This window comes from Schistocerca americana, chromosome 3 (assembly GCF_021461395.2).
Source record: "Schistocerca americana isolate TAMUIC-IGC-003095 chromosome 3, iqSchAmer2.1, whole genome shotgun sequence".
NCBI classification, from domain to species: Eukaryota; Metazoa; Arthropoda; class Insecta; order Orthoptera; family Acrididae; genus Schistocerca; species Schistocerca americana.
The window spans coordinates 839,603,857-839,623,945 of record NC_060121.1 but is presented as its reverse complement, the minus strand read 5'-3'; the positions used below and the strand labels follow the sequence as shown (position 1 = coordinate 839,623,945).

The 20,089-nt window shown below is 43.6% G+C and overlaps 1 protein-coding gene across 1 annotated transcript in view; it reads right to left on the bottom strand.

The window, feature by feature from the left end:
- The window catches only part of LOC124605744 (transmembrane protein 198), a 146,843-nt gene that overhangs the window by 62,433 nt on the left and 64,321 nt on the right, over positions 1 to 20,089 (bottom strand). The window contains exon 2 of the mRNA XM_047137624.1: positions 15,748 to 15,858. Within this exon, the coding sequence (XP_046993580.1) occupies positions 15,748 to 15,858 (111 nt within the window). The remainder of the gene's footprint in view (positions 1 to 15,747; positions 15,859 to 20,089) is intronic.

Below are 20,089 nucleotides of genomic sequence, written 5' to 3'. Positions count from 1 at the left end.
GGTACCATTCCACTGGTCGATGTCGGAGCCAACGTCGTACTGCATCAATAACTTCTTCATCATCCGCGTAGTGCCTCCCACGGATTGCGTCCTTCATTGGGCCAAACATATGGAAATCCGACGGTGCGAGATCGGGGCTGTAGGGTGCATGAGGAAGAACAGTCCACTGAAGTTTTGTGAGCTCCTCTCGGGTGCGAAGACTTGTGTGAGGTCTTGCGTTGTCATGAAGAAGGAGAAGTTCGTTCGGATTTTTGTGCCTACGAACACGCTGAAGTCATTTTTTCAATTTCTGAAGAGTAGCACAATACACTTCAGAGTTGATCGTTTGACCATGGGGAAGGACATCGAACAGAATAACCCCTTCAGCGTCCCAGAAGACTGTAACCATGACTTTACCGGCTGAGGGTATGGCTTTAAACTTTTTCTTGGTAGGGGAGTGGGTGTGGCGCCACTCCATTGATTGCCGTTTTGTTTCAGGTTCGAAGTGATGAACCCATGTTTCATCGCCTGTAACAATCTTTGACAAGAAATTGTCACCCTCAGCCACATGACGAGCAAGCAATTCCGCACAGATGGTTCTCCTTTGCTCTTTATGGTGTTCGGTTAGACAACGAGGGACCCAGCGGGAACAAACCTTTGAATAGCCCAACTGGTGAACAATTGTGACAGCACTACCAACAGAGATGTCAAGTTGAGCACTGAGTTGTTTGATGGTGATCCGTCGATCATCTCGAACGAGCGTGTTCGCACGCTCCGCCATTGCAGGAGTCACAGCTGTGCACGGCCGGCCCGCACGCGGGAGATCAGACAGTCTTGCTTGACCTTGCGGCGATGATGACACACGCTTTGCCCAACGACTCACCGTGCTTTTGTCCACTGCCAGATCACCGTAGACATTCTGCAAGCGCCTATGAATATCTGAGATGCCCTGGTTTTCCGCCAAAAGAAACTCGATCACTGCCCGTTGTTTGCAACGCACATCCGTTACAGACGCCATTTTAACAGCTCCGTACAGCGCTGCCACCTGTCGGAAGACAATGAAACTATACGAGACGAAGCGGGAATGTTTGAAAATATTCCACAAGAAATTTCCGGTTTTTTCAACCAAAATTGGCCGAGAAAAAAAATGTGTTGCATTACTTATTGAACTGCCCTCGTAGTGAGTAGTACACCATTCCGAGTACGCACATATTTTGCAAATGGGCACGGTCATTACATAATGTTGGGGTACATGTTTCAGGAAACTGAGTTTTCTGAACAGCAATACATACTGCTGGATATAGTGACAGATGGCGCCTGAGAACTGTTAGGTGGTGAAAGCAACCATTAAAGTTCCCACTGTATGATGGCTGTCACTGTACTCAGAGGCGATGGGGAGAAAGCAGGAAGATGGGTCACATTTCAGTCTCAGCTTGTACTACCTGTGGAATAGGAACGACGTCAACACACCTAACTTCAATGCCATGTTGCGGCAAAGGGTCTCCTAGCCCGGCAGCAGCAGACATCAATTGTCCGACCCAGAAATATCATCACATAGAGCTGGCCGCTATTCACAGAGACGAAGGCCGCCGAAGAACCTACATTTAATTGTTAAAAGCAAATGAATTGTGAAGTGATTGTCTAAATTTGTTCCCCTATGGTTTTTGGGATTTTGAAGTTCAGTTCTGATTTGAGTCTTGCTAGGGAAGCGTACGCTAGAGCTGGTAGGTGCAAGCTCTAATCAATTATCGTGTCTGACAGTCACCAGGAAAAACAATAGATCGCGGATATAGATGGGACTGCGACTAACAAATTTCGTGAGAATATCGCCAAGAAGTTTTATTGAATTCGATTGGTATTGTAGATCAGAACTTAGTGTGACTTGTTAGACGTGTCTAGCAGTACCTCAGCTTCAATCTGTATTGATCCGCGAGAGAAAGTAGTAATTGATTAGAGTTTATTTTGGTTCGTAGCGCTGGAGAGAGTTTTGCTACGATCGCATATGTGGAGGAATTGGTTAAGTGATGCTGCAATAGCGTGGATCGAGTTTATTAGTGATCATGTTGTGTAGGAAGTAACGGGCTAGCGTGCTGTTGTAAAGTTACGCTCTAATTTCGGTGAAGCTGTGTTCCATATTTGGAGAAGTTGATGTTGGAATGTGTTAGTCGGTCACTGGACTGAACTTTGAGTGCGATTCGTGGTATTCCTGGTGCGCACAAGACCCTAGAAGTCGTTGTGGTTTAAGTTGGTGGATGTCGTATTCACGGACGCTCTAAGGTAATTGAGCGGTTGTGTTATTTGTGTGATTTTGGACGCCCACCCCCCCAGGTAGTAGGAGCGGTTTATGTTGGTGTATATTTTTGAGTATACGCTACAGGGTTAGCAGCGTAATAATTGTGATTCTGTGTACCATTGAGTTTAAGTCTCAGTTGGCGTTTTATAAAGCCAGGAACCAGGATCTGCACGACTTGCGTAAAAGAGGACACAGTTATTGTCACCCATAAAGTTTGCGACCCTAATCTTTGAAGATAGACTTCGTACCCTAGCGGAACCAATTAATGTTATCGACGATATTCAGTTCCATTGTTTGGTAAGGTGGCGAGTGGCAAATTTAATTTAGGGACTGTTAGAGGGGACGCGATTGCCAATACCTGATGTGGATGAGCCTTGATTGCTGAATTAAAGTTAGTACAAAAGTGATGGTGGCACGGAGGATTTTTGATTTTTGTCTGTGTTTTTGTTTTCCCTGTCCTATACCGATTTGCGTGGGGCTTAGAGTTTTCGAATGTCACTCGTTCGCATCAAAGTTGTATGTGAGATACTGAATGGAGACTAATAAAGAAAAATCAAACTTAATTCTGAGTTCGGAGTCTAATTTTACAGTGGAAAGGATTGAATCCCCACTGAACGATACGCATGTCGCGTAAATAATAGAGAGCTACATTGATGAAAAGTAGTTACAAGTCAGTTTTGCAAAGATAAGTCAGTTATTCCAGGTTTCAGAGAGCTAGACTCAAAGAATCAATGTCTTATTCAGATTTTATTAAGGTCTAAAATCAGTAATTAGAGAAAAAGGATTTAATTAGACTTCATTTAAGAAAAGACAAAGTTTTTAACTTCTTTACTCACTTAAAGATTATTTCAAGGATTTAAAGACAAAGAAATAAGGAAAGGGGACGATAAGAAATAACGCTTACAGAACTTAAATAGTGTCACAGAGACAGCTATCGTTATATCGCTGGTTTACAGTGAAATTATAACTTTGGTTGCTATGTTACTATTGTAATAAGAAACGGTTTATTAAATTTAACTGAAAACTTGTGCACGAAATTGAGATTTACCGTAAGTAAGTGAAACGTTGGTCACGGGAAATATTTATTACACGTTTTAGGTGATTCTGTTTTTTGGTAGTGAGTGAAATATTTTCGCGTAGTAAACTACAACGATCGTTGGCGTGAATAACGTAAATAACCAGAGATAGCTATAGTTATTTCGGGTTATAAAGTTGTTTTCTGTCGTTAAGAGGTTTTAATCATTTAAATTATGAATAATAATGCCTTAGTTGCCACAAATTACGGGTTATAACGTACGTTATTTCACTGAGAGTTGTTGATCTGTTGTTGTCAGTAACCCACTTGAGCGAGCGTGTTTATGATTCAGATAGCGTGCAATGTACCTATGATAATCAAATCCTAATTACTATAACGAGAAGTACCGATACTAAAGTGTGTAGCCCATTCACCACATCAACGCATTGCAACACTATTGACGAGAGCAGTTTGACAGAGTGTGTATGACGTAATAGGGGCATGTAACCTGTGTATATCTGTTTTAGTCGGATGCGTAGATTGTGCACCGTTCCTATTACATTCACACAATTAAACATCTGGGACTAAAATTTGACGATTGTCAGTACACAGATTAGAGTCACGTCTTGCCACGCCGCTCTACACAGATCAAAGCGGCATAACACAGTACAACATGGCCATAATCGTCCTTTAACTGCCGCTTTCTTAGAAGTTAATTTGTCCAAGTCTTTTTTAATCTTATAAGATCCTTTGTGAAACTTTAAAGGGTCTTATCACTTTCATGTAACCCCTCCTACACGACAATACTTTGTCCATTGCACTTTCCAGGCTCTCTCGGCTCCATGATAGTCTATTTGGGTTCATCTGGTAAGTTCTTAGCATATTTGACACTGCAAAATGAAATTTGTAGTGCTATTTTGTATGGTGGGGCAATGTAGTTGGTCTTACCCCGAGTGCAGATATAGAAACGAAACAAGAGCACGCTACTGTTGAACCAAATCACTATTGTTTGCTAGTGTATAATTACTTACTAATCATCTGATATTCCTGATTATTGAGATTTTATGAAAAAATCGCAGTTCAAAAACAATAGAACATTAGTTGAGATCGTAAAGTAAACTTGTCTAAACAGACCTGTGAGCTGAGCAGCAACATGCCAATATGGTCGCTCTTTCTTCTTGATTATAGTTGGAGTCACGAAAGATGGTGATCGAGTTTAGGCTTGTTCTGCACCCCTACGTCACGTACGCTCCCACAGCCAATGAGCGTTCAGTATGTTCTGAGCACTGTTCTGTAAATGCTGTAGCTAGTGCAACGGGCAGGTTCGAATCCTGCCTCGGGCATGGATGTATGTGATATCCTTGGCTTGGTTAGGTTTCAGTAGCTCTAAGTCTAGGGGACTGATGACCTCAGATGTTAAGTCCCATAGTGCTTAGAGCCACTTGGACCATTTTGAGCTAATGCGAACATTAAGCGTGATCGTAGCGAGTTGTTCAGTGAATTTCGATTCAATTTGTTGCGAGTTGTCATCGCTGATAGTGGTGTTAAGCGACAAATTCTGCGTAAGCAAGCTAGAGACAATTTCCGTTTTATTCAACCGGAAAGCATATGCATGCGCGTACTGCAGATGTCCCTTGGTATCGTCAACAATGCAAGCCCCGTCGGTGCCTTGACATGTGCGAACCGCCATCGTCCGTGGACTGGATAGTAGACTGTAATTCTGTATCTGTCCACCAGAGGGCATAAACAGTGACGTCCGAACGAAGTACCCAATTTCACCCCAATAACAAGTCTTACCGTACTTTCCCCTACATTGCTTTAGTATAACCTTTCAAGAAATTGCCATTCGGAGAAATACAGCTCTTGGAAAGCTTCCGTCCGAAAATTTTAGAAGTAAATGTGTCACGCAGTTGTTGTGAGAACTATAATGATAACAAACTCTCATAATTTTGACAACACCAAAGTTTGGACGAAAGAAAATAGAAACGTGCATTCGGCATTGTCAGTTTTCTATTTAGTACTCTAATTGTAAACACAAGCCAGCAGGTTATGGTTATGTGAGCATATAAATGGTGTTTCGTACAATAATTTTTGCCTGCTTTAAAAAAAGTTGGTCTTTTTTTCCTAGTATGTATATGTGTGTTTGTGTGTGGGTGGGTGGGTGGGGGGGGGGGAGGATGTTTTATCTTTTCTGTGTTTGCTTACTCAACTTCCTTTGGTTAGCCGTCCTGCTTGTGGACGCTCGAATCATCTCAGATGAGTTTTAGGCAGCAGGCAACGTCGGCCAGTAAATGGGCTCCTTTACTGCGATGGAATTTTATTCTCAGACGATCAGAATACAAGCCTATCCACATAGGCAAGAAACAGAAAAGTAACATGTGATTTCTCAGGAACCCATTGCCATTCCAGCTCATAGTTTTTATGCTCCTTTATTTGCTGAAAGTCATCCGAGAAATTTGTTCAAAATGGTTCAAATGGCTCTGAGCACTATGGGACTTAACATCTGTGGTCATCAGTCCCCTAGAACTTAGAACTACTTAAACCTAACTAACCCAAGGACATCACACACATCCACGCCCGAGGCAGGATTCCAACCTGCGACCGTAGCAGTCGCGCGGTTCCGGACTGAGCGCCTTAACCGCGAGACCACCGCGGCCGGCGAGAAATTTGTAAATTTATACGAGAGTAAGATAATAAGTATGTGCAATCAATTTTTATAATTTACGAGGGCTATTCGGAAAGTAAGATCCGATTGGTCGCGAAATGGAAACGGCAGTGCCGGCCCATGTGGCCACGCGGTTAAAGGCGCTTCAGTCTGGAACCGCGCGACCGCTACGGTCGCAGGTTCGAATCCTGCCTCGGGCATGGATGTGTGTGATGTCCTTAGGTTAGTTAGGTTTAAGTAGTTCTAAGTTCTAGGGGACTCATGACCTCCGATGTTAAGTCCCATAGTGCTCAGAGCCATTTGAAACGGCAGTGAAAATCCGATGGAGCTTTGCACAGATATGTTGGGCAGTGTCTCTAGTGTACCTGTCGATGGCGTCACGTCGCTTTTGTAAGTTCCGAGCACACAGTGAGCACATAAAGATGCCTAGAACAATAGTGTCTCCCGCCAAGTAAGGGTACCCGCTGAGAGGTTTCTCCTGATTTCTGTGCAACGTCACGTAACGTATCTGTCGTGCATTTCCTCCTTCAGGACAATAAATTCTCCGCCGCTCACTGCAAGGGCAATGAGGAAGCCCCTGCAGCGTTTTCGATGGGAAGTGTTTGATCACCCACCATACAGCCAGACTGACTCCCTCTGATGTTCACCTCTGCTCACATGAACCGCTGGCTATGAACACAATATTTTGGCACCTATAAAGAGCAGTAGACCAGCGCAGAGAATTGGCGGAAAGCACGCCACGACAGATGTCTTAAGCTGGATGCGACTGTATAGAGAAGTAGCGGAAGGTACAGCAAACTGCAATAAAACATTTTTGATTTTCACTGCCGTTCCCATTTCGCGTCCGATCGAACCTTACTTTCTTAATAGCTCTCTTATTATAACGAGAGTACACAATTTTTGTTAATACCCTCTTTCAGCATAGTCACTCTGCTTTTAAAATGCACTTGGTCCACTTGGACAAGCTTTCAGATACCCAGCGCAAAAATGGTTTTTGGTTGCACAGCAAGCCACGTACGCACCATTTCCTTCACTTTTTGATCGGAGCTGAATCGACGGGATTTTAAAACATCTTTAAGTGGACCAAACAGATGGTAATGTAACGGGGCGAAATCGGGACTAACACTCAAGCACCTCGAAACGCACCGTCTGAAAAGTATGAGCGGTTGTGGGCGGCGGTATGTAAACACACATTGTCATGCAACTAAAGAACATCTTCCGATAATCGACCTCTGCGTGTATTACGAATTACGGGTGCCAACTTGTTTAACAGCATATCTGTGTAACGTCCACTGTTTACTGTCGACCCCTTTTCCAGGTGATGTCCCAGGATTGGCCCTTGTGAGTCCCAAAAAACTGTGAGCATCACTTTTCCTGCAGAAAGTTGACTCTTGAATTTCTTTTTGACTGGAGATTTGGGGTGCTTCCATTCTATGCTCTGGCACTTGCTCTCTGATCCGAAGTGATGACTCCATGTTTCATCTCCAGTAAAGATACGTTTCACAAATGTTTCGCCTTCGCTAGCATAAGAGTCTAGTAGGTGATGACAGTTTTTCCCACAGTTCCGCTTGTACTCTTCATCGAGTTGTTATCCTGTTATGCATGATTTCATATGCAGAACCATACTAATCTGCATACGGTTTGTCACAGCATCTGCAGTCGCCCATCTGTTATTCAGAATGAAGACACGTACTTGTTCAATATTGTCAATAAAATTCTTCTAGGCTGTTGATCGCATTGTCAATATATAAAATTGTCCGAGGTTTCGGCCACTATTGCAAATGGCCTTCCTCCGGGCTATGTATTGACCAGAGTCAGCTCAAAACAAAGCCCCGAGGATGGCCATTTGCAATAGTGGCCGAAACGTCGAAAAATTTTATACATTGACATAACGGTCAACAGCCCAGAAGAATTTCATTGACGGTGACAACTATCGCGGAAGCCTACGTTTACATTGTTCAATATTGGCGGCAGTTGTGACTGTAGCTGAAAGTCCTGTTCTTCCCTCATTCTTCACCCTTGTTCGAACACTTTTGAACTGTTCAGTCCACTGATAAACACATTGTCACCTTATTGTACTGAAACTCTTCTATGTATTCCCACTCCAGGTAAACCTTAAGACCACAGAAAAACGACAAGGTAACGCTCTTTCTCTTTGGTGCTAACAGAGATTGGCGTGGCCATCTTTATTTCGCAACATCGCAAAGCGGACTGATGTCTATGCAACCTGCCACAGGCCAAGATAACGGTGCCACTGAGCGGCCGGTGAGCAAACAAGCCGTAGTGCGAAGCTATAGAGCAAAATTTCAGATACTTATTGAGTTATCCTCGTATATGTAAAAATAGGAGGGGGCTTCAAAAAATAAGTTAAACGTGTCGTCCCACGCTAAGATCATTGCACAGCAAGAGTGGCGCATTGCCAGAAGAGAGTACGTGTTCTGTATTTCCTGCACACACAGCTCTGCTAGTCAAGTGTTTTTCTTTCAAGAAAATTGTTTAAAAGTCGGTGTTATGCAGGTTTTTAACAGGATCCTATAATGTCTCCAAATATTGACATTAAGGACTGCGAGATTTCTGTAACTTATTACTAAGATATCTGAAGTGTACAGTAATTATTTTTCATCAGAGACACGTTCTGAACAACATAGCTGCCATCCCTGACAAGTGCAATTACAGATAATAATATCTTTTCTTGTTCTATAAAACAAGCGGTCGCAATAGCCGCTACGTCTTCAGTCTGTCTAACTTTTGTTGTCGGTGTTCTTGGTGAAAGAGTCATTTACGTTGAGGAGGTGTGTGTGTTGTAATTTTTAATATATGTATGAAATGTTAACCCTGTTATTACTGAAAGTAACCTTCCGGTCCCTCAAGTCAATGTTTTGAACATTTAAACAATCTCTAGCAATTTATAGCTGCCGCGCCGCCAGGAAACAGAACATCGCTGGTGTGCAACAATCAGCCACCATTACGCGGCAGTTCAAATATTACAAAATATTTCACGTCTTTTTCTATAGCAGCAATCAAAAGCAATTTAAAGCATTTCATTTAATAATATATTGCATAGCAAAGAGTTTATTTTATTACAATGTCAGTATTTACAATATTTTAGATCCAAGTTAGATACGGCAACTTTGGCTTTGATTACGAACGAAAGAATCTTAAAACATATAAATAGTTTAGGCACCTTGTATAATAAAAGTGAACCCACGGACAAAAGTAAATGCAAAGCCAGTATTTTATCCTCTCTAGATAATCGTATTTCATTGGCTTGCCTACGGAAGTCTGACTCCAATTATATCTAAGTTTACGTAATTTATAGGCAGGTTTGGTGTCGAAATATCAATTAACGGACCCAAGCAAGAATAAAATGAAATAGTCGCAACTCTAACTTTTTTATTGCTACTTACAAGTCGCCATACGTCTTCCAAATTATTAAAAATGCTCAATACCCACAGGTGTGCCCCCTCCTCCTACAACTTATTGTATGGGCGCTCTTTTGCGGGACAGTACGGATATTCTGGACAAAACGTGTAAATTACACACACATTCACTATGAAACTCTCGCGGTATGTAAACCAAATGGAATGTCGCGCTCAGGAGTAGTGAAATGGTGCCAATAACTTCACCAAGGCTGCGCACGCGTGGGCGACTGGGCGATGGTGATCAACAACGGCAGCCATGGACATCGACCACAGGCGACACCGTCCAGGCGATCGAAGAACTGATTCGCAGCTGTCACAGATTTTCCAACGATGAGGACGTTCACACATTGGTTCTCGAGTGGCTGAGACTGTGTGCCTGTGTTGAAAAACAGTATCACGTATCTGCGTCACTTTGAAGTGAGTGTAGTTATTCAATAAAAGTTACTATACCCGCCATAATAATGTGTAACTTACTTTTTTAATAGACTTAACAATTACTGAAATGTATTCGGGGGAAGGTGGTCAAGACCCCCATGAACCCCATCTACCCCCTCCCCCCCTCCCCATTCCCCATCTTCCCTACGTTCCGCGCCCGCGAAATGGGCGAGAAAAAGAAAGTCTGTAGAAAGGAAAGGAACTACAATCATTGTCTTACAGGAGGCTTAGGTTGTCAGAGAGGAAGCTCTCCGACCGACTAAATCTGGGAAAAGGTGTGTGAAGTGTCCTCATGTGGACAGGGAAAACAGTGAACAGGTTTCAACAAGTTTATTGGCAACGAATAGGCATCTGCTGTGACGGTAAGAGCAAAAGGCTCGAAATACAGCGTCTTAGTAGGTACTGGCCCAGAGGCTTGACAGAGCTGCTATATTAAGTCTCCCGACAGTTTTTTGTATGTAGTAACACTACTAGAAGCTTCGTAGGAAAATACACTTACAGGGAAATAATCCAAGTTCCGAGAATGTCGGTCTGATTAAGTCCAGCACAGTCATTGCGTAGTCTATCCTTAATGCAGTGTAAGTCCATGGAGGAAACAACAATGAAAGCTGAGAACAGCGGCGTTTGTCCCTACGATGGGCTTCGAGAGCGAGCTAGTACAATGAGGTGAGCAGAACCACTCTGGAGGTCAGGAGAGGCTTTTGGAGTCGGAAGAACTGGCTCGTGTAGTCTTTTTTTTCTCCATATTGTTATTTCATCCCCCCTTGTCCCATACGGGAGGGCGGTGGGCTGTGAGGGGTACAATTCTCGGTTCTTTACCCAAACGGATTAAAAAAGGTTACAATGAGAAAAAGAAACAAAATTTGAGGCTGTTTCCTATTTTAAATTAAGAAACAAAGACGGACAGTTAGAAATCGGAAATACATACATTATACGCTACTGGCCATTAAAATTGTTACACCAAGAAGAAATGCAGATGATAAACGGGTATTCATTGGACAAATATGTTATACTAGAACTGACAAGTGAAAATGTAATCACATGTCACGTGTACGAAGTTGACTGGCATCTGACAATGTCTTCTGGATACTTCACCTTTTTTGTCAGGCAGTGTACTATGCTACATTTACTATTTGACGAAAACAATCAGGTAAAACAGGACCTATAATTAAAGAAAACTACATTCCGAATACTGTATCAGCATTGTTGCTATTTACATAATGGTTCAAATGGTTCAAATGGCTCTGAGCACTATGGGACTTAGCTTCCGAGGTCATCAGTCCCCTAGATTGGTTCAAATGGCTCTGAGCACTATGGGACTTAACAGCTATGGTCATCAGTCCCCTAGAACTTTGAACTACTTAAACCTAACTAACCAAAGGACATCACACACATCCATGCTCGAGGCAGGATTCGAACCTGCGACCGTAGCGGTCGCGCGGTTCCAAACTGGAGCGGCTAGAACCGCTCGGCCACTCCGGCCGGCTTTACATAATGCAAATAAGAAATTATACATAAACTTCGGTTATTTTCTTTAGTTAATGACCTGTGTTTAGTGGTCACGTACAGATACGTCAGGGGCGAATTCGCGGTAGTAACGAGACGTCTCTGAGCTGTTGTGAGGATAACGATAACGAAAACTCTAGCCGAGTCCCCACAACCTCTCCCCACCCGACCCCGTCCCCACTGGGGCTCACAACCCTTATGTGAGCACGTGCGTGGCGACCATGGCGCCCCAGAGCCGCTGCAGCACCCCTTTCTTCCCTGTGTTGCAATCCTACTCTCTGACTGCCCTCTTATATCAGAGATCTACGAAAAAGAGAGCGGCAACCTCTCAGGCACATGGGACACGCGTGCAGTCTACAAGACCCCTACACGCCTCAGGATCGCGGGCTGTCCATGTCGCACTCAAGACTAGACACCAGGCGGCAGTACCAAATGCTGGCAGCGGCCGCCATTTCCGAAGGACCTGTTTGTGTCCGCACAACACGTGACAAGGAAATCGCATCACGAGTATTCCGCCTCCGGCAGCTATAAAGGACGGCGCATGGCGTACACGAATCGGCCCGATATTTATCTCTCCTCTTCCCCACCTATCCCACTCCACATCAGGGCTTCTCTCTCCTTTCCCTCTCCATCCATCCCCATCCTCTTTCCTTTTGCAACCACTGTCCTACCTACACGACACCCGACTCCTCACCCTCTGTCTTTCCCAACGACTGTATTTCCCACTATCCACCTCAAGTCCTACCTCTCATCTTCATAGTTTTCCTATCAGACCCCTATATCTCTACCCATACCACTCAACCCTATGAAACACACTCTCTCGTCCAGCAATACTTCTCACCCTAGTGTAGATCCTTCAGATTTTAAGTGCTTGCCTCGGTGTTTTCATCAGATGAATTTCACCTTCCTGCTGTGTTTTTACACTATTGGAGATCAAAATTGCTACACCACGAAAATGACGTGCTACAGACGCGAAATTTAACCGACCATGCGTACCATCACGTTTCCGACTTTGATAAAGGTCGGATTGTAACCTATCGCGATTGCGGTTTATCGTATCGCAACATTGCTGCTCGCGTTGGTCGAGATCCAATGACTGTTAGCAGAATTTGGAATCGGTGGGTTCAGGAGGGTAATACGGAACGCCGTGCTGGATCCCAACGGCGTCGTATCACTAGCAGTCGAGATGACAGGCATCTTATCCGCATGGTTGTAACCGATCGTGCAGCCACGCCTCGATCCCTGAGTCAACAGATGGGGACATTTGCAAGACAACAACCATCTGCACCAACAGTTCGACGACGTTAGGAGCAGCATGGACTATCAGTTTGGAGACCATGGCTGCGGTTACCCTTGACGCTGTATCACAGACAGGAGCGCCTGCGATGGTGTACTCAACGACGAACCTGGGTGCACGAATGGCAAAACGTCATTTTTTCGGATGAATCCAGGTTCTGTTTACAGCATCATGATGGTCGCATCCGTGTTTGGCGACATCGTGGTGAACGCACATTGGAAGCGTGTATTCGTAACATACCTCAGTGGACTGCTGAAAGACCGTTGCCTTTTACAATGTATATAAAAGACCTAGTGGGTAACGTCGGAAGCTCCGTAAGGTTACTCGTAGATGATGCTGCTGTATTCAGACAAGTCGCAGCACTAGAAACTTGTAGCGAAATGTCGGAATACCTGAATAGGATCGATGTTTAGTGCAAGGATTGTAATTTGGCCCTGATCATAAAGTAATGTACTGCATACAAATAGGAAGAATAACCCGTCGTTGTATGATTACACCACTGCTGAACAAGCACTGGATGCAATCACATTCATTAAATGTCTAAGATTACGCATCAATAAAGATTTCGTGCGAAACGACCACATAAACTAATCGCAGGGAAGACGGATGCCAGAGTGCAAGAATCCTCAGCCAGTGTAGTCCTCCCACGAAACCTGTAGCTCACAAATCTCTGAGTCGACCAGTACTTGAATATTGCTCCATAATATGGGAGCCCTGACAGATAGGACTGGAGGATTAAATAGAGATGGTCCACAGAAGAGCAGCGCATTTTGTCACACGTTCGATTAGTAAGATTGGCGATCTTTTACAGAAGCTCGAAATTTAGCGCGGACTTCAATGCGAGATGCCTATAACAGTTTCCACAACGAAACTTTGTCTCGAAACCTGGCAGAAAATCCAAAGAGATTCTGGTCGTATGTGAAGTACGTTAGCGGCAAGAAACAATCAATGTCTTCTCTGCGCGATAGCAATGGAGATACTTTCGAAGACAGTGCAGCCAAAGCAGAGTTACTAAACACAGTCTTCCGAAATGCCTTCACGAAAGAAGACGAAGCAAATATTCCAGAATTCGGATCGAGAACAGCTGCCAACATTAGTAACGTAGAAGTAAATATCCTCGGAGTAGTGAAGCAACTTAAATCACTTAATAAAAGCAAGTCTTCTGGTCCAGACTGTATACCAATTAGGTTCCTTTCGGAGTATGCTCATGCATTAGCTCCATACTTAACAATCATATACAACCGTTCGCTCGACGGAAGATCCGTACCCAAAGACTGGAAAGTTGCACAGGTCACACCAATATTCAAGAAAGGTAGTTGGAGTAATCCACTAAATTACAGGCCCATATCGTTAACGTCGATATGCAGCAGGATTTTAGAACATATATTGTGTTCGAACATTATGAATTACCTCGAAGAAAACGATCTATTGACACACAATCAACATGGGTTTAGAAAACATCGTTAATGTGAAACACAACTAGCTCTTTATTCACATGAAGTGTTGAGAGGTATTGACAAAGGATTTCAGATCGATTCCGTATTTCTGGATTTCCGGGAGGCTTTTGACACTGTACTACATAAGCGGCTCGTGATGAAATTGCGTGCTTGTGGAATATCGTCTCAGTTATTTTGTGATTTCCTGTCAGAGAGGTCACAGTTCGCAGTAACTGACGGAAAGTCATCGAGTAAAACAGAAGTGATTTCTGGTGTTCCCCAAGCTAGTGTTATAGGCCCTTTGCTGTTCCTTATCTATATAAACGATTTTGGAGACAATCTGAGCAGCCGTCTTCGGTTGTTTGCAGATGCCGCTGTCGTTTATCGACTAATGAAATCATCAGAAGATCAAAACAAACTGCAAAACGATTTAGAAAAGATATCTGAATGGTGCGAAAAGTGGCAGTTGACCCTAAATAACGAAATGTGTGAGGTCATTCACATGAGTGCTAAAAGGAACTCGTTAACGTTCGGTTACACGATAAATCAGTCTAATCTAAAAGCCGTAAATTCAACTAAATACCTAGATATTACAATTACGAACAACTTAAATTTGAAGGAACACACAGAAAATGTTGTGGGGAAGGCTAACCAAAGACTGCGTTTTATTGGCAGGACACTTAGAAAATGTAACAGACCTACTAAGGAGACTGCCTACACTACGCTTGTCCGTCCTCTTTTAGAATACTGCTGCGCGGTGTGGGATCCTTACCAGATAGGACTGACGGAGTACATCGAAAAAGTTCAAAGAAAGGCAGCACGTTTTGTATTATCGCGAAATATGGGAGAGAGTGTCACAGAAATGATACAGGATTTGGGATGGACATCATTAAAAGAAAGGCGTTTTTCGTTGCGACGAAATCTTCTCACGAAATTCCAACCACCAACTTTCTCCTCCGAATGGGAAAATCTTTTGTTGACACCGACCTAAATAGGGAGGAACGATCACCACGATAAAATAAGGGAAATCAGAGCTCGTACGGAAAGATATAGGTGTTCATTCTTTCCGCGCGCTATACGAGATTGGAATAATAGAGAATTGTGAAGGAGGTTCGATGAACCCTCTTCCAGGCACTTGAATGTGATTTGCAGAGTATCCATGTAGATGTAGATGTAGAAGTAGGAGACGCTCGTGCAGCTTCAGTGACAGAGAGGCGATGTGCATCACGTTGTATTTTACAGCTAAAATTCCCTGCGCGTACTTTTAAGGAAGAGTCTAGCTACGGACTGATTCGTCCTACACGAATATCGCAAAAGGACAATGGAGGTAAAATCAGAGAGCTTCGAGCTCTCTCACGGAGTCTTACCAATAATCGTTCTTCCGGCGTGCAATTCGTGAATGCAACGGGGAAGAGGGGAAATGACATTGGTAGATAAAGTACCCTCCGCCACGCTCCATTACATGGTTTGTGGAGTATAGATGTAAATGCAGATATAACGCAGTCACTCTTCTCACACTCAGTCTCGAATGGAGCGAGTACGCAATGTACATTGATCGTAGTTGGCAGATGACAAGTGTAAGAACACTATCAAGCACTTCTTGCAATTGGAAGGCGTAGGGAGTTTGAGCGTGGTGAGCAGTGGCCAACGGGAGAACTCTGGCGCGCTCTGAGGTCCAGCCGCTAACGCGCTTACTCACCAGCGTTCCCGTAGGCCGGCAGCAACTTCTCCTGCAGGCAGATGAGGTACACGATCACCGAACCGAAGATGAAGCCCGTCAGGAACATGACGGCCTTGAAGCAGCGGTAACCTGAAACAGCAACCAGTACCCGTGTCAGCGGGCGCATGGGACAGCTCACACGCCGTCTCCAGCGTACGTGGTCAAGCACCCTAGCACAGCAAGGAGGGCTTTCCCTCTTCAGTCGCAGTGTCAGGGGCTAGGCTAGGAGAAACTTTAACGACGAGAAATATGTATGAAAACATGCGAGACAATGCTAAAAGCGACTCGAAAAATAAAATCTGTAGGGCTACAACAGATTGGTCGCATCTCGATATATCCGTACATTCTTGGTCGCCAACGCACGTTAGTGCTGAAGCGCTCAACACAGAGTTGGCCGCTTCGAATCCTAGTGACAGTAAAAATTTCTGTTGCTGTTTGACTGTCATGTGGAGGAGAGGTGTATTGCGAAGTTCCTTATCAAGGAAGTATTGGCCATTGTCCTGGATTAAATCCCCAGTCACTGTGCAGAGTCTGGTGCAGTGAGTGCATTTGATGCTACGGAAGGTGATTCGTTTCTTAATGACACATTGAACTCGATGCTGTTCCAGACGGGTATGTTTTGTTCACTTTTCGCTTTGCGTTGCTCATCAACAATTTAAACACCAATGAACCCTTACGTATTCGTCACAGACATCCACATGAACACAACATTTCGCAACGGAAAGATGCTCATTGGTTGTGTACAATGAAAATCGGTATGATTTACGCAGCTGAACGCTAGGATGTACCCCAAAGTAGAATTAGACAAGACATTTATATATTTGGGTCTGTGTTTTATCTAGTATTGGTGTTTATATAATCATTGTCAGACATTTATATATTTTGGTCTGATGTTTATCTGGTATTTGTAAGAAATTCAATATTATATAATAATTATTAGAAATCGAGTTCAGATGTCACATTATTTCGAATAGTGAAATACGAAATTTATGAATTTGTTATTACTAGCACACACTGTTTGTTTGTGTGTGTGTGTGTGTGTGTGTGTGTGTGTGTGTGTGTGTGTGCGGGGTATTCCTGTTTCACGACGTCTGCTAAAAAAGTTCTGGAACATCGTAATTTTGTGTGAATTGTGTGTCGGAGCAAAATACGGTTGGCATCCCTGCACACGCCTGTGTTAAATGTTTAATTGACGGAAGTTTCATTGTTGTATCTCTGTTTGTTATTGTTCAGTGCTGCATTGAGTTGGTAACTACCGCACAAGTGACGAAATCACTGTGCCACCTAATCCTCAGTATTCTCTAGACTTGGCCCCTGCGGACCTTTTTTTTTATTTCCAAACCTGAAAACCCCGTTGAAAGGACGAATATTTGCAACGGTAGATGAGATAAAAGAAAATTCAGAGACGGCGCTTCGCGCCATCCAGCAAGAGACGTACCCAGACTGCTTCTCGTAGTGGAAACGGCGTTGGGAGCAGCGTATCACTTGTGGAGGAGAGTTTTTCGAAGGACACCATGCACAATAAGTAAGAAGTAAGCGTAGAAAAATTTTGTAGACAAAGTTCCGGTATTTTTTGAACAGACGTCGTACGTATTCAATGAATACCAAAGAATTGTTTACCAAAATCAAGACTGGAGGAGTAAGCCACAAAAAAGTACTATATAATGATGTTTCACAGCCACCGAAAGAAGTTCTGACTCATAAACGGCATAAAAGAAGAGATTTTTACAGTTATAGCTGCGGCCAAAACGAAGTATAGAAATGTTAAAGCGGATGACAGTAAATATGGTGTTTTCCACATCACTGCCTTCAAACAGCGAAAACAATTCTTTGACGCGTAACGCGAAGCTGGCGCTCCGAAAACATTCCACAGACACTCCGGTTAAGATTGGAATCGGGAGCAGACCAGTCCATAAACAGAATGAGTTTCTCCTGCGGAATTAATCGCCCGCTAACCATGCAATAAGGCCAGTTTTCTAAGGCTCGATCCCCAGAGTATACCTGTAACCACATGTCACCGAGCGAGGTGGCGCAGTTGTTAGCATTGGATTCGCATTCGGGAGGACGACGGTTCAATCCCGCGTCCGGACATCCTGATTTAGGTTTTCCGTGATTTCCCTAAATCGCTTCAAGCAAATGCCGGGATGGTAAGTCACGGCCGTTTTCCTTCCCCATCCGATGACCTCGATGATTGGTCTCTTCCACCAAATCAACCCAACCAAATCCAACCAACTGTCGGCATTTGCCAGATACGGAGCAAGCAAGAATCACAAGTCCTGGGCTCTGTCTGAAAAGCACCATCAAATGGGAACACCCCTTCCCCCACTCAAAAAACTCCCCTCAAAGCACTGCAAAGTCGGCTTATATCAGAAAAGGCAAGTGCAATGCAGCAGGCATTCTCTGACCTCACACGTTTGCATTTTTACTTACTTTTTTGACACTGTATTTGACGATTGAATGTTCGATATTAGGTCTGGTTTAGGTGTTTGACGATTGCATTTTCATTATTAGTTCTCGTTTAGGCTTATAACATAGTCATTTTACATAGTGCACCATTCTACATTTTCAGTTGGTGTGTTTGCCGTCTGCAAAAGGGTGATGTCAGGGACAGAGTCCCGGTCCAGCATCCATTTGGTACCTACAATCCACCGATGTAGTGATCGCTTGATATGCTCTGAAGGGGTTAAAGAGGGGTTAAAGCTGTGGAGATTATTCGCAGAATACAGCTGTAGTGTGATGACAGCTGTCTTATATATACAAGTGGGTAACTCACTTCAATTGGAGATGGATCTGTCTGCACCAAAGAGCGCTGGACAGGGTACCCTCTTTGAAAACTGACAGGAACATAGAGATAGCTGAGCGAATGATTCGTGGTGGTCCTTGTGCCACCATTAATGATAGTGCGCGTGAAATGAGTGTTAGCCAAGGTTCAGCATTCCAATCGTCCCTGCTAGGGTACCACGTCAACAGGTAAGCATGAATAGAAAAGCTTTGAGATGTCGAAATGACACATAAGACGTTTCGAAGCGGAAGCACATTATTATGTAATCCATGAAAATTTGAGAAAAACAACGATGTAGATACCTATAACACTAGAAGGAAAAATGACCTTTACTACCCATTGTTAAACCTATCAGTGGCTCAGAACAGCGTTCAATATGCAGCAACAAAAGTTTTTTGACCATTTGCCCATTAACATAAAATGACTGACAGATAGCGGAGTAAGTTTTAAATCTAATTTAATATCATTTCTCCTGGACAACTTCTTCTGTCTCATTGATGAATTTCTACTTAAAACCTGGTAACCAGCAAAAAAAGTGTAACTGCATTAGTACGACTAAAAATAAAAATGCGTTCATTGTTGATATCATTAATCATGTTTACACATCATGTAAACTGACTCGTTCCATATCACTTCAATAAAAGAGCCGTTCAAATGATCTGTGGAACATGTAACTAACTAATCGACTTTCTCAATCGCATGGGAAGCGTTCATGAGACGTGTGATGATCACTGTGAACCACAGAGTAAGCTGCAAAGCCTGGTATGGAAACATCCATCATCGCCGTCAGCAAAGCAATTCAGAAGCCAAGCTTCTGTAGGAAAGTTCAAGACTGCAATGATTTTATAAATGAAAGCTCCGCTGCTGATTCATTGCACTCTTTAAGGTCAAAGAATGAACAGTGACAGCTACTGCGAGATCTGAAAACCAAAACAAAAGCGAGCAGGAGAGGGAAGCTTTCGAAAATGGCTCTGAGCACTATGGGACTTAACATCTATGGTCATCAGTCCCCTAGAACTTAGAACTACTTAAACCTAACTAACCTATGGACATCACACACATCCATGCCCGAGGCAGGATTCGAACCTGCGACCGTAGCAGTCGCGCGGTTCCGGACTGAGCGCCTAGAACCGCTAGACCACCGCGGCCGGCTGGGAAGCTTTCAAAAGGTATGGTTTTGCTCCAGGATAATTCATACAGCTGGGCGTTGAAAATATCGGTTTTCAGCTGCTGAAGGATCCACGACAGAGTCCTGACCTTGTTCCAAGTGATTACCACCTTTTTGGTTCGAAGAAGGGGCACATGCGCGTATCCAGGAGTTTGTCAGATGACGAGGTTGAGTAGGCGGTGCAAGAGTGGAAGTGTAGGTTACCATAAAAACCTCTTCCACGAAGGAATTAGGAAGCTTGACAAGACACGGACGAAGCGCATAGAGATTGAGAGAGATAGATTATGTAGAAAAATGAACTTAATTGCAACGCTATTTTTCCAATAAAAAAGTTCCTTTTTTTTAAAAAAAAAAATGGCTTCACTTTTCGA